Source organism: Vitis vinifera, chromosome 4 (assembly GCF_030704535.1).
Source record: "Vitis vinifera cultivar Pinot Noir 40024 chromosome 4, ASM3070453v1".
NCBI classification, from domain to species: Eukaryota; Viridiplantae; Streptophyta; class Magnoliopsida; order Vitales; family Vitaceae; genus Vitis; species Vitis vinifera.
The window spans coordinates 6,535,759-6,551,389 of record NC_081808.1 but is presented as its reverse complement, the minus strand read 5'-3'; the positions used below and the strand labels follow the sequence as shown (position 1 = coordinate 6,551,389).

General features: G+C 33.2%; 1 protein-coding gene across 1 annotated transcript; it reads right to left on the bottom strand.

Moving 5' to 3' along the window:
• Positions 1 to 3,055: 3,055 nt before the first annotated feature.
• Positions 3,056 to 14,255, bottom strand: LOC100268045 (kinetochore protein NUF2 homolog). Its single transcript, XM_002283276.5, has 11 exons — positions 13,833 to 14,255; positions 13,446 to 13,664; positions 10,784 to 10,874; positions 10,510 to 10,689; positions 9,849 to 9,938; positions 7,353 to 7,460; positions 5,720 to 5,773; positions 4,523 to 4,637; positions 4,298 to 4,455; positions 4,106 to 4,201; positions 3,056 to 3,559 (listed from the first exon to the last, which is right to left on the bottom strand). Exons 1-11 carry the CDS (start codon positions 14,237 to 14,239, stop codon positions 3,470 to 3,472), a joined length of 1,608 nt encoding a protein of 535 aa, XP_002283312.2. The 5' UTR covers positions 14,240 to 14,255; the 3' UTR covers positions 3,056 to 3,469.
• Between the last annotated feature and the right edge of the window lie 1,376 nt (positions 14,256 to 15,631).

Sequence of the window (15,631 nt, the reverse complement as noted above, 5' to 3'; positions counted from 1 at the left end):
TGGTCGGGTGACCTAATTCAAAACCATTCCGATATTTCCACTGATATTTAAGAGGATCAATACTTAAGTTAGGCTGGAGTTGGATTTTTTCAACTTAAACTTAATTTAAGTTTGATTTGAACCAAGGTTTAGACCATCTGAAGCTGAATCCGATTTAATATTTTTATAATATTTATAATATATTATATAGTATAAAGTTTTTTTATAAAACATTATAAATGGATTTTAAATTATGTAACTTGATCCACTCAACTAACCCAAGTCTAATCTAACTAACCCGAATTCAACCTAAATTAGTTTACTTAGGTCTTAATTGATTAATTAGTCCCATTTGGTTTCAATTAATCAATTAGTCTAATTCAAAAAAATCATTCATAAACATTTGTGTAATCTTACGTATTTATGAAAATGACCTTATACATATAAGTGAACAAAAAACATAACGGACCTATCTCTTATTGATCGTACTATCAAGGAATATGAGTTAGAGCCAAGATCTTTGAGACTCATAGGCATATAATTTAATTCCGAAGTTGATTCATCATCTTACTATAAAAATTTAACTACACTCTAATATCTTAAGATATTACAATAAGATATAAGAATTTGGGTCAATGACCTACTATTTACTATGCATAGACTCTCCATGAACCGAGTAGTTTAAAAAGTTAATGACCTCTTTTAAACCAACTTGTTCTTCTTAACTGCTACTACAAATGTCACTTAAACCATCTTGATAGTAACCAAAGTCAGTTGTCTAATAGTCAATTAAAGAAACTCTTAGGATGAGGAATATAAATGAATTTTATGATTTCAATTCTTGTATTTGAATATACCTATAAATATAAGATTTGGATAATTATTTATTTTCATTTCATTCTTTGGTAATAATGAAAATGAGAAGGAAAAAAAGAACGATAGAAATACGAATACCTTTACACATTGAATTTTCTTTTTATTGAAATTTCACTTATGGATAAGATTTTATTCTTGTTTAAATCATTTTTTATTTCATTTCTATTGTTGTTTTTATTATCTATATACATGAATAGATGAAAAAAAAAACAAAAGAGATGTCGATTCCTACTTACCTCGATTCCTACTCACCTTTCCCTCCGACCAAACATGAATTTAATTATTCTTTATGTCGCATGATGATTGGTGCCTCGTTCAAATCACATTCTCAGTGCACCACAAGGACTCGTACCCCTTTATCTTTATTCCGAGTCGACTAAGTCACGAACATTAAACTATACAAACAAATGACTAAAAAGAACATGGAAACCAAATTTCACCATACAACTGAAAGATTAAATTATTATTGAGATCCATATGATCCATGATGCCACACCAACACCCAATCATAACATTATTTTCACTTCATAAAACATGACAAGGCAAGAAAGTAAAAGTAATGGAGAACCTATCAAGATACTTACTGATCCCATAATGCCCATTTCTTTTGTCCAAATTTATACTTAGGAGCTATGCGTCAGTGAAGCACCCCTTCCTTCAGAAGCCTTTAGGAGTTCCTTCAAGTGTTAAAATTTTAATAAACAATGTTTGTCATGTATAGTGAGAACAATCAATGGCTCCCTACAGCGGGTACCCATTTTGCAATTTTAAAGACGAAGGATGATGGAGTGGGAAAATGGAAATGAAGAAGAAAGTAGGGTGGAGACGTTTACTGTGGATGGATGATGCCAACTTCGGAGGACTGAGGAAAGAAATTGTGACATCCCACATTAGATAAGGGGGAAAGTTTTTGGCGTTATATAAGTATGAACTTTTCGTAACCTTGTAAACCCGTTTTAAAACCGTAAGGGTCCCTTTGGATATAAAGCGGACAATATCTATACGAGAGCGTATTGTTACAGAAATAGAGTCAATGTCTCCATCAATGAGCTCCAAATGCACAATGCATTAAAGGTCTTTCTTTTTTTTTAACCATTTTTTCCCTTACTGCTTGAAAAATAAACATTGCCTTAAATTAGTCAAACTACTTTCAAATGTTGTAATTTTACTTTAGAGGATAGAATTTCAATATATGTTAAAAACCAAATTGCTCGATGTAAATGTTTTGGCTACTCCCATAAATCGGAATCTCAATTTATAAGGTGAAAATAAAATATGTGTTAATTGCAAAATGTTCCGATTGCATTTTACTTCTAATATTTGTAATTTCACTCAAATGATAAAATTATAACGATAGATGTAACTTCATCATTTTGTCATATTATTTTGTACCTTAGCCTCGTTATTTTGTACAATGGACTCTTTAATAAATCACATTTAACATCATTTTTATGAAACACACCTAATGAATAAGATAGGTAATATTATGAACATCGAAATTTGTTTAAAAATGTCACCATGTTGAAGATATAAATAATGTGGAATCTTTTTTACTTCTTTGAGAAAAATAGTTCTATTGCTTGTTACGGGAAATAAGAGTAAGAACTCATTTGGTAGTGATTTTAGGAAACACTTTTAACTTTTTTAACACTTGAAAGTTTTTGCCATTCAGGTATTAAAAAGTCTAAAAATATTTTTTATAATCATTATAAAAAATAATTTAAGAGTGTGTTTGATAGTGATTATAAAAAACATATTTAATATTTCTAACATTTGTATTATAAAAATTTTCAAATAAAAAAAATATTATCAGCGTTTCTTAAAATCACTACCAAACAAGCCCTAAATTTGATTGTGATTTTGCTAGAATTACTTCTAACTAATAGTATTTTTATCAAAGTGTGTGTACCATTTGGGAATTTTTTATAGTTTTAAAAATCCCTTTAAAAAAACTTGAGAATCATTTGAAGTGATTTTCACACTACATTTCATGGGTACTTCTAAAAATCATTTTGCTTTTATTATGTATTCATGATTAAAAATATTTTGATATTAATTAAAATTGTTTTTAGTAAAAGTGTTTCTAGATTTAATGACACAAAGTGTAGCTAAACTTGGACTTAAGTATAATTTAGATAGACTTGGCGTTAACATAACCCTTGAGAAAATAAGGCCACTTTCGAAATGATAAAATAGAGAATAGGAATGAAAAATCAATTCCATTATCGATCATCAATGTGTTTATATTGTTTTTCAAAATGAGAATATGAATAAAAAATCTATCAATCTCAGGTACCAAACGCAGCCTTAAACAGCTCATATAGGATACCGTTATGGTAAAGGTATTGGCATAAAACTTCTGATCGTGCTTGATCCATGTTAAACCAACTTAACCTTGACCAGCCCCATTACTGACTTCATTTACACCATACAAAGATATATGCTGAATGCTGCCAATATCAAATTACAAACAACCCTTTGAGGAAAAAGCCAACTTCACGTCTGCATCAAGGCAAGAATAGTGTAATGCTGACTTCAGTTGTGCTACAAAGGAATTTTAAAAGGATGTTGCATGCTGTCAACCAGACAAGTAACCCAACAAGCTTGACTTGACTTAGTTGGATGTGCACATTTCTTGATCAACTTCTGTCTCCACTTGAATCCTTGGCAGCAAGACCCCAATAGAGTTCGCATATAGGTGGAACTACAAACATGTACACACAACATTAGGAATTTTCTTTAGTCCCAAATTTACCATATACCCTCAAACATCAAACAATATATATTGGAAATCAAAGAAGAATTAGAGAGAGAGAGAGAAAGAGGAAAGTTATATACAAGGATGAGGGTTTCTTCCATCATATGAAACCAAGTTAGTGAGTACTCAGACAGCAAAAGATAATTATGAAGAGCCCAAAAACCCCAATATAGAAAATAACCCAGTAATGTTGAGGGTAGAGATGATCCCCAATAAAGCACAAGGAGGACAACAGGAATTAAAATATTTGTCTAGAGATTCAGTGTATCTCTAGGCAATGATTTAAAGTCTGGCTTCCTTTGTGCCATGCCAAGAAAAGGATGAACTTATTGAACTGTGTTTCTGTATGTGCATGTTTGTGTTGAACTTCTGCAAACTTTTAAAATTTTATCTCTGGATCTTGGTGCAGGTTGAGACAAGCATGAAGTCAGAATTTCAGTTACTTAATAGTTTCGTGCACATAACAAATAAAGGATATCAATGGAAGTGTACCTCTTTCATAATCTCTTCACCCTTGCTGATCAACTCTTGCTGTTTAGCTGCTCCAGATTCTTTTACTGAATTAATCTTTAAAGTTATACCATCAACCTGAAAATCGGAGATGAGAAGAAAAAGGTAAATATCTAAGATTTTCACGTAAAGATGACTTGTATCAGTATAAGCATCACAGTGCATGAAGAGTACCTCCGCTGCTTGGGCTTCAACCTTCTTTTGCCTTGCTTCCAACTCATGCCTACTCGATTCCACTGCCAACTTGACATTATTCAATTCTTTAGCAGCCTCCTCACACTTAAAATCTCGTTCTTTTTCTAATTGCTTTCTTAGGTCATCCAACTGTTCCACTGGGAAAAGAAATGTTATGAGTTCTTGCTGAAACAATAATTCATGGTAGGCCAAATGAAAAGGTACCTTTTCCTTGCCATTCAACAAGTTTGGCCTCAAGAGACTTTTCCAAGACTCCCTCTTCACTCAGCTTAGTTTTTATAACCTTGAGATCTTTTTCAATGGCTTTGGCAGAATTCACCTGTTACAGGGCCAATCTTAGCAAGCAACACACCTTGGATAATGATTACTGGAAATGGAGATAGGCAAGTACAAAGTTTTCTCAGGAGGAAAACCTTGGCAAATGCAACTAGACTATCAGCAAAACTTGATTATATCATTGAAACTGTCCAATCTATCCAATCCTTTTGAATAGTAGGAAAGAGCAATGATGTTCGAGGATAAAAATATTAGAAATTGTTGGAATATCAATGATTAGATTTTTAAGGAAATTTCTGGAAATATTGAAAATATCAGCAGAAAAACATATCAGTGTGCTCTTATAAATATTGGAGAAAACACTCCAAGAAATAATACACATGTTGAAGATATATATATATTTTTTTTTAAAAAAAGCAAAATATATGATAAAATTTGTAACATTAGACAATATGTAGTACTTAACAACACATTTAATACTGAAATGATATCTATCTAGTTTGGATGTATTTAAGAATATGAAAGAAATGACGATTGTTAAAGTATGTTTATAATTTTTTTTACAAACTCATTCAAAATATTATTAGTTTTTATATTTTGAAGAATTAGTTTATTGGAATTTGAAAATGAGATAATTAAAATTAATTTATTTACTAATTTTAATTTTAATATTTCATTTTCTATATGGATATAAAATTAATGCTTTAGAGTTGGAATACACAAGGTACAACCCCCTCCTCCATTTTAAAAATCGCTGAAATACCAGTCATGAGTTTGTTTCTCCAACAATCAATGATGACGATGTAATATAAGAGTCAATATAATTTACACTGGAAGCATAAATTCAGAAAGATTTTGGGCCCCAGAAGTTCCTAGGTTAACATTAAATCTGAATGCTAGTTCAAGGGCACAACATTGCTGACAGAAGATTTGATTTCTTTCATTAAGAAGTTTCTTCTCCTACGGCCATCATTAACACTAAATCTAAACTCTAGTTCAAGGACACCATGGTACTGACTGTGTATTTGATTTCTTTCATTATGAGGTTTCTTCTCCTGGGGTCATGAATCATCAAACCAAACAATGCAATTGTAGAGCAGAAGACCAGCTAAGATACAAGCAAACCTGTTCTTGTATAGTCTGCATTTGGGCAAAATGCTTGGACATTTTCTTGCCAGCCTGAGAAACAAGAAGAGCAAAAGTACCATCAATTACCTTTTAGACTAGATCTTAGGAATTTTTCTATGCATTTGTGTATGTAGCCATTCATGCAGTAATCTTGTACAAGTTGACCTCCAAGTTTCACTGAAAAGTAATACAACTTATGTGATTGACTCGAAATGTATTTTCCATGTTTTGAATATACCTAGTTTCTTGATAAATCCAGCCAAAAATTGATATTTAGAGAGCAGTCTGTTCTAAAAAATTTGTCTAATGAAACAAGAAAATCAGACATTAAAGAAGTTTAAAAATGACAAAGGCAATCTTTAGAGCTTTTAAAGAGGAAAGTTAATATGTTATCGGATGAGGATGGTCGAGAGGAAACTTTTAACAATCTCAAGGAATATGCTCACTGTACCTTTTTCTTCTTTTTTTCTTTTTTTGTTTAAGAGAAGATTGGTCAGGATATTGTAGTTTTTCTTCAGGAGCACAGGTGACCTTAATTTTGATGACATGAGAACAACCATCAGTGAATAGAAATGTAATGCAACTTTATATCATGAAAACCATAAGAGAAATTTTATGTTAGAAGATTCAGAAAAGTTGCTCTTGAATAATCCTTAATAGGCTTAGTGAAGGATTATCCAAATAAACAATATGGTTTGTTCAGATTCATTAGCAAAGTATTAGCACAGAGACACAGGAATAAGGTGGCTCCACATCAATGACTCTTGGGTTTCTCAGGGTGGGCGGTGTAGCCAGTTGGATGCCTCCTAAGAAAGGATTTACTTAGTTTGTTAAGGTGGTCTTATGCATACATGTGCATATGCTCCAGCCTTTTTCCTTTTTCCTTGTTTGGCTTGATCAGTCGCTCATGATTAATAGTGCTTTCTTCTCTCATTCTAATAAAAGATTTTCAGTTTCCTATTCTAAAAATAGAAAATAAACAAATGGACAAAGAGTTCCAATACCCATCAGCTGTATACAGCCAGCATTAAGAATTTAAACACCAATCAATCAAAAAATAATACAAATAAAATACAATACTTATCCTATTCCCCAACTGAATAGGATTGGTAACTTTTCCATGGCAATAGCTCTGAAACAGTTTTCCAAAATTCATCTTCTAGATAAATTCATTTTGTATAAAACTGGAACCCCATGCATGAAAGTTAAGGGGAGTGCACTTCCCACTTTTGGATATTGATGGAAGTTCGCAAATAAAATACTATTTCATTATATAATAATTGAAGTTCAAGGCACCTGGTTGTTCTACAAAGGGCATGCAAATTGTAGAAATTAATGGAATCTTAAACCATATTTGTTAAGTATCATATCTATAGTTCTAGTATAAGATTTCAGGGACCTCAAAGGACCAACCAAATGAACATCATAATAGTATCAACAATAAGGCTAAGAACATCAAGGCAATAAGACACCTTTTCACTAGCAAACCTACATTGACATGTACATAAAAAGTTTAGGTAGCATTACAAATAAATAGGCAAAATTAGCCAAATGAATGAGCTTTATTTTCCAAGCTGCAAGGCTGATGAAAGATGGTAAAAGTTTAACATATTATTTTATAGGAAAGTACCTTTGTGTAAACCTCAAGAATAGCAGACTTCTCCTGAAAAGATTGCATTGCTGATTTTTCAGCATTCTTCACCTCAATTCGATCTGATTTCTTCTCCTCTAAAGCCCTCTTTATGCAAAAGAAAACAAAAAGTGGTAAACAATTAGTATCATTCAGGAAAAGAAAACAAATTATAGTATGCAAACAATGGAAACAACCAACAAAAAGAAAATCCATCATTTGACAATTGATTGAAGATGCAAGAAATTTTCTAAGCGGTATCTTAACAAAAAATGAACAAAATGAATTATTACTGTTAGACAACCAATTTTCATAGAAGCTTAAGCTTGTAAGATTTGGGTCCACAATGTAACAACCAATTTTCCTAAAAGCTTAAGCTTATAGGATTTGGGTCCACAATGTATATCATATTTGTTAACACTCTTCCTCACTTGCGACCTCATAAGGTGCACATGGAGAGACACACAGGTCTGTAGGCAAACAATCACGATCAGTCTCTTTTGGGCTTAAATGCAAGCTTAATAAAGTGGGGAAATAAACATTATTACGTGTAAGCTTAATAAATTGAGGAAATAAATATTATGCAGTAAAACTCTAACACATGACCTACCGCCAAACGAGACTTTTATACCATGTTAGAAAACCAATTTTCCTAAAAGCTTAAGCTTGTAGGATTTGGGCCAAAAATGTATATATCATGCTCTTTAACAATTTCTTAAAAAGAAGAGGATACGAAAAAAAAAATTGATATAATTGGCCCTTATTTACCAACCAGAACTATATGATATCAAGGTTCATAGCCATTGCTACATGCATGAAAAGGGAAATATATGAAAATTTGATGTCTGTATACAAGCTTGCAAAACAGTTACTCATGCATAACTAGGTAGAAAAGAATGGGGAATATAAGACAGTTTTCATAACTGAAACCCAGGTATATAAGGGTTGACCAGTAAAATCATTGGAAATTTTAAGAAGGAAAGATTTGAGAGAAAGAGAAATGAAAACAGGCATAGGAAGTGCAGGAAAAAGAACTAATAACTGACGAATGAAAGGTTTTTGCATTACTACAATTTTTGTTACTGCAAACCCTTTATTTTTAAGGCATGATTAGCTGGATGTACATCAAGGTTTCTTCACATACAAAAAAGAATTAGATCCCATGTTACTGCTTTTGGTAAACACAAATTTGACATCATGTTCAAACTGGGATGACAGAACATAATAAGAAGAGGTTAGCCAACAAACTAAATCAGGGGAAAATAGGAAAGACCGATGAATTTCTCCATGAAGTTGTCCATATAACGAAGTCACTCCAATTTCAGAATCTCTCTCTCTTTCTTCCCTGTTTCAGTCACATTGATACATGAATGTTGGGAGCTACTATTAGGGAGGTTCAGTTTCATTTTTCCCAGCCCAAATTGGACCCAAAAAGATTGGAGAAATAGGAAGGATCGAGATGAGATGTGACCATATGTTTTCCAATGCTCCTTTTCCTCTCAACTAATTAAAAGAGATAACCTATAGACCCACATCTTAACAAACCTGTTAAGCATCTCAGTTATTAGGACTGAAAAAGGTGGAAGTAAATATATCAGTCATATTGAAAGCTGAAATCATACAGCTGATTGGGGTTATGGATTTTGTTCTTCCCCATTTTATGGCTGGTTTTGTGAAATCATCACCAGATCAGAGTGAATGGACATGAGATCATGATTTGGAAGGGGAGGTAATGCATCCTAGTCCTTGAAGAATTTTGGAAACAATAAGAATCCTTGTACAATTTCATAGAGTGTTTCCTATTTTCTAGTATTCCCCCTAATTTCTAAGATTCCTTCTTTTTGGTTTTTCATCTTTTACATCATATATCCTTTTTAAATTTCATATTTTATCTTTAGGTAACTAAGCTAAATACAATTAGGATTATTTTCCTACTCATCCTGGATTGGGATGATTATAAATATTTCATAAAAGTTTTAAGAATCTTTAGTTTTAACATCTATTTGTGTTTAGTAACATGAATTGCTTCAACTTTCCCCTTGGTTCTCCTTCTCTTACTTTTGTTTAATTGCAGTAATTGGCATTGTCCACTCTTCATAAGGCAATATGGGACATGAGATCTCAAGCTACTAAAAGATAAGACGCAAAATGTTAATTTATCAATAACTAGATCATAAAATATACAACTAACATACTTAGATAAGGGAGATTGCTAAATCATTCTTCATATACCACAGTTTTATTGCCAGTTTCAGCATTACATCATAGATAGTCCTAATAACACAATAAAGGTTGCAAATGTTAGTCATGTGAGGCATTGTATTTTCACATTCTACATGTGAACATTGGAAACCATCTTTTACTTGTAGCTGAAAACACCTCTTATAGTTGGCAAAAGCTCATGAAGTATATCTATGGATATCATACGGCAACAGTAGTGCATTACAAACTTGCATGTTATAACTTTCTAAATAAACTTAGTGAGATCAAGAGTACCTGTAGTTTATCTGGTGATTGGATGATTTTAGAACGTAGATTGGCATTTTCTTGGACACTTTGTACAAGGGCAAACTCAGCGCTAGAAATCTTTGCCAAAGGAAAAACAAAAAAGGAATAAAATAATAGCATTAAATGTTCCAATTAAAAAGGGAAAAAACAAAATCAATTACTGAACTTCATGATGAACCTAACAAAGAAATTTTAAGTAAAAACATGGGAACGAGACCGTTCCCATAGAACATCTAGTTAAAACATACAAAAGTGGAGCCCAACAAAGAAATTTTAAGTAAAAACATGGGAATGACACCCTTCCAAAAGAACATCAGAGTTGAAACATACCAGAGGGGACTTAAATATACAATTTGTTACCTTAGTAAATAAATGACAATAGTCCACAACCATCAAACAAATGATCTTGAAAAATAAAGCAATGGTTATCATAAAAGAAATTAGATTCCAAATGTTGTGAAGGTAGACATGAAACTTCACAAATGATGGTTCATGTAAAATGTCAGTAAATAAATTAAAATAAAAAGGAGAACTCCCTACCTTAAGGAGATTACAAAATTGAGATGAGATATAAACTCTATAACCTTAATTGGAGCTTATTCAATTAAGCTGAAGAGAAATAATAAGTGCTAGTGTGTCAACACCTGACCTTCTCATCCATTTCTGTGACCTTCTCCTTCATTTTTCGAAAAGATGCCCTCAATGACATCTGCTGATTGTTGAGGCTTGGAATGGTCTGACGCAGTTCTTTAACTTTTACCTCTACCTCTTCAACAAGCGGCCTCTCTCTTTCTCTTGCTTCACTGCAGTCTGCAATCTCTGCATCCAACTGCAATGCATACAGATAACTTCAAATAAAATTTGATAAAACTGATGCTTGCAGTCAAAACAGCATTCTTCTGTTCTTTTTTCAGGAGAGATACCTGGGAAATTCTATCTTTGAACTGGTTACGCTGCTCATCTAGAAGAGTCAATTCCTCTACAATTGGTCTTAGGTCATTCATTTTTGAATCTCTGAGAGTGGGAGAACCAAAGAACAACAAGAATAAAATGAAAGCACAAATAATTATGGAACAAAATAAAAGAAACATGTCATGTGCATAACAGAATCATGAATTTATATTTCTATCCATAAGATTAACTTATGACCATCTTCATAAGTTAAACTAGAAATTATTTTTGTTTCCATTAAGAAAGCCTCTGTCTGAAAATGTAGAGTCACCAATTCAGAGCCACACAGAGAAATTCATGTCATTTAAAAGACTCTTAATATTTCATTAGCACTATTTATTTTCCCATAAACTAGTTCATTGGAAATCTTCCTTGTTCAAAACTAGAAGAATGCTTCATATAATAGGGTAGGAATTATTCTCTCTTTTCACAATGTAAGATCTGCAGAGCACTTGGTATGAAAAGCAAATCAGGGGTAAGGGCTACTGAGTAATAAAAAGAAAACAAAAAACGAAATTATACATAGGAAATCAGTAGACTGGAATGCTAGAATATTTGAGGGTAGATGGAGATCTATGGATGTTATTTAGAATTTGACTTACTTTGTCTCTTCCTTATGGGTCTTAGTCATTGAGCCTTTTGGGGATATTCCTTTGCATTTTCTATTTTCAAATTGGAAGAATGCTTGCTACTAGATTGGAGAGGAAAATTATGATTGATTATTACCACCTCCAATAGGTTTGGTGAGGTTAAACTTTGACAAACATTCTTTGGGCAGTCCGAGACTGTTAGGTATTGAAGGCATTATAAGAGATCATTCAATTTAACAATAGAGGAAGATTCTGCTACCGTAATATCTTATGTGTCTAATAGGGAGAGAGGCTCATGAAAGTTTGACAACTAGATTTGCAAAATAATAGACATTGCTGATGAGGTAGGATGCTCCTTCTCTTAGGCCCCTTGTTCAGCTAATCAAGCTGCAGACAGGTTAGCTAAGCAAGGAGCAAAGCACTTGGTCTCCTTTGTTGGAAGTTTTATTCCCCTTTGAGTGTATGAAGTTTATCTGGTGTGTACATTGTTTTTTCTTTTGTTTGTGCAGTTGACTCTAGTTTTTTGCAGAGCAAGATACTAGTTTACTTTCTAATCAGCAATTGTACACGTTGCAAGGATTGTTCGTCCTTCTTTGTATAATCATTCAATGAACAAACATGCCTGTTTCTAATTTAAAAAATAATAATAATAATAATTGTTGGATTGATCACTACAACAACCATATGGTTAACATTCTTTTGTGGTTGCATAGTTATGAAAATCATTTAAATTGCTAGTTAAGATTGATTTTGAGTTGATAAGAAATGTAACAATTTGGAGAAATCATGTTAAGACGAAGTAAGGTTGGTTATATAAGTGCAACATCAATGGCGTTTCAGAATTTTTGCGCTAACCACAACAGAATTATCAATTACATGGGAACCTTTTAGGTTAACAGCCAGCCCAATTGAATCAACGACACTGTTACTCGACTGAGTAAAGCAGATGCAATCACCTAATATTATGGCAGTTTTAACTGAGATTGTGCAGGGCAGCTCTGTTATTGATTGCCCAGGGACTGCCAAATCAACAAACAGAAGAGCAATTGAGGACTTTAGAGTACCAAGAAGCTTTAAGGAAATTAGATTGCATTCTTTTTCTGTTTGGTTGATAGCATAGAGCATCAATTTCAGGAGATCATTCTAGATTCTATAGAAGATGTGGAATGGGGATGAGTTACATTTCCCTATTAGGGAAGCAAACTTTTATGCCCCATTTTCAAGATAGTCAAGATAAACTTACAAAACTAAGTGCCATTACTAAAGACAAGTTAGTAAACTAATACATAATGGTAGTTCCTACACACAGTATTGAAATGAATCAGTAAATGGCTCCTGCTGCTTTCTAAGCTCATTGTGAAGTGTCGAACCCCCCATTATTTCCATGTGCCACCTAATACCTAGACGCCAACAAGACAATGACATGGCATTGATGGATCACCCACTGTCACTACACCAAAACCAAATGGCTTGTTGGGAGTGGAAATAAAAATGATCTTTCAAAAAGCTTTCATTTTCAAAATTGAAAACAATGAAAAAGTTCATTTTCGATCATTTTAAACCGTTAAAATTACATGAATTTTTTAAAATGTGAGAAAAATACTTTTAGTACTCTCTAACAGTGACCTATTTTCATGACAAATTCTGAAAAAAATTCTAGAAGTATGTGATCAGACATTTTTTTTGTCAGTCTCTTCTTTTTCCCCTTTTCCAAAAGTCAAAGGAGTGCTTATTTTCACCACCAAATGCTGTATTTTTCTTTTCAGTTTTTAACAAAATCCCAGCAACAGTTGCAAGCAACCTTCTCCAATACTGTTTAAACTACTCTCAAAATTTGGGAAAATCCAAGAAAACATAAATTTCAACGCAACTAAGCCATATAACTATGTACCCAAGTCCAGGGTCCAGACCTATTTCTCAGTTTCCAAAATGCAAAATTCCCATTTTTTTTCCTAAGCTTTCTCAGCAACCAAACAGCCAAAAAATCACAAACAAAATTCTAAAAAAAGAAGAGTAAAAATGAAAACGGAAATGTGTAACATACTTGTGAAGAAAGAAATTCAGTATGGTGCCGAGAAACCGCTCGGTCCTGTCCCTATCGGGGCGTATAAGATCTTTGAGGGTAAACTTCTTAGGGCACTCCAGAGAAGCCACAAGCTCCTTAATCTTGCTGTACAAATTCATGACACGAACAGAATCACGGTGCCAATCTGGGTTCTCAAGCTGCTCCAATGCGGCAAATTCGATTTGCCCAGGATCTTCCCTGCAAAACCGACAAAATCCAGCGAGAAAAAAGAAATGTTCAGACACTCAGGGAACAAAGAAGGGTTTAGAGACCTAGAAAAGCCATGGAATAGAGAAGTTCGCTAAAGGGAGTGTTTGAAATCTGAGAAGAAGGAAAAAGAAGAAGAAGATAGGAAAAGGGTAATACTGGAGAGAATCGAGGTGAATGAGAAGCCTGGTGTAGAGGTCGGAGACGAAATCGGGGTTGGGATTGATGAGATTGTCCTCATAGACTGTTGCGATTTTGGATTCGTTAAGGATTGCTATGATATCTGAGCGTGGGAGCATTGGGTATTCGAATTTCGACATTGTTCTTGTGTAGGAGATGAAATTCAAATGGAGAGAGAGAGAGAGAGAGAGGGAGAGAGAGGGAGAGAGAAAAGGAGAGAGATAGAGTGAAGTCTGATTGTGCTCAACCGAAGCAAAGAGGAAGGAGAGATGGAGATGTATAGACACAGATTTCCCGCTCAGATGTGTTTTGATTTTGATGAAACCGCTATACCGAATACCGGTTTCTAAAGACAATAGTAACTGAGTCGCTAACCAACAATTCATTTTATGTCAAAGAGACGCCACCTTAAGAAGCGTGTTCAATGAAATCGGCTGTGAATTTTACATAAATAAAAAATATCAATATTATTATTAATTATTTCAAAAAAATCAAATCAAATAAATTATCTGATTTATAAATCATTTCCCCAAATAAAAAACTAACAAATCTTAATTAAAAATAACTTATAAGACAAATTTGTAGGTAAAATTTTATGTGAAATTATAATTTAATATGTAAAAACATATCAAATTTATAAACATTTTTTATTAATTGTTTTATTAAAACATTTACTTCCTAAAATTATATTCACGATATTAGTATTTTTCTAGGTTATGAAAAACTAAAGTCAAAAAATAGATGAGGGAGTATTAAAATTAAACCAAATCGATATAATCGACTTTTATACATTAAAAATTAAATTATCAAACTTAAAAGATGAAATGATCGCTAATTAAGTCACAAAATCCTAATTGATAACTATGATAACGGTCAAAATCATAGTCATCAAATTATAAATTTATGTTCAAAAATTTTTAAATTATATTTATTAACTACCATTTTATAACATCAAAAGAAAAAAAAAATTAAGCCACATGTATAAATGAGTGAATAAGATAAACTAGTTTGACAGGAGCTACACTTTTTAGGGTTTTTACAAATATATTTGTAGACCCCCCTTCAGGTGGGAAGTTTTTAGATTTTGCCATTATTTTTTATTCATCTTCTTGTCAACCCGAGGATGGGCTGTATGGAGGGCGGCGGGACAGGACTGAAAAGGGAGACTGATGTGGGGGCCGAGGGCAGAGAAAATGAGTGGCTGCCAGGAGAAAAGGAAGAGAAAAACAGAGTAAGCAGGGGAGTTTCTTTTCTCGGAGAAGGAGGGGGCGTTCCAGAGGAGGGGTGGCTGAGGAGAAGGGAAACCCATTTCACCATCATTTTTCTGATTCCAGGTATGACTTCAATCCGCTTTGCGCTTCTCATCATGAACTGTTCTTTTCTGTTTCTCATTGTTCATGGTTCATGACGCTTGAAGACTACATGCATTTCTCTGTTCTGGAACACTTCAAATAAAGATCCATTGCTGCTCTTGTTTTTTTTTTTAAAATAAATCTTCACAGCCTCACCTTTCTCTCATTTTTCTCCCGTTTTCTCTCCGCCCAAACATCCTTTCCCGTGATTCTCTTCTTTTTTTATTTATTTTATTTCTTTTATTTCTTTCTTTTTCTTTCCTTCTCTCTCTATCTCCATGGAAAGCCACTCACCTGCTCGAACACTTCTACCAACACTAGTATAAAGCCGACTGCTAAAAAAATGGCAAGGCTCCGGCAGCTTTGGGACCTTGCTCTCCAGACCAAACGCCCTCCATTAGACATTGCTGAACCTGTGGTTTGCAA

Bases quoted from the DNA above. Each gene is read 5' to 3' on its own strand.
- LOC100268045 (XM_002283276.5), bottom strand. From the start codon at position 14,239: ATGAATTGTTGGTTAGCGACTCAGTTACTATTGTCTTTAGAAACCGGT. The intron at 7,461-9,848 runs GTACTCTTGATC...TTTTGCATAAAG, and splicing joins AATCACCAGATAAACTACAG to AGGGCTTTAGAGGAGAAGAA. The intron at 4,202-4,297 runs GTACTCTTCATG...TCCGATTTTCAG, and splicing joins TTGAAGCCCAAGCAGCGGAG to GTTGATGGTATAACTTTAAA.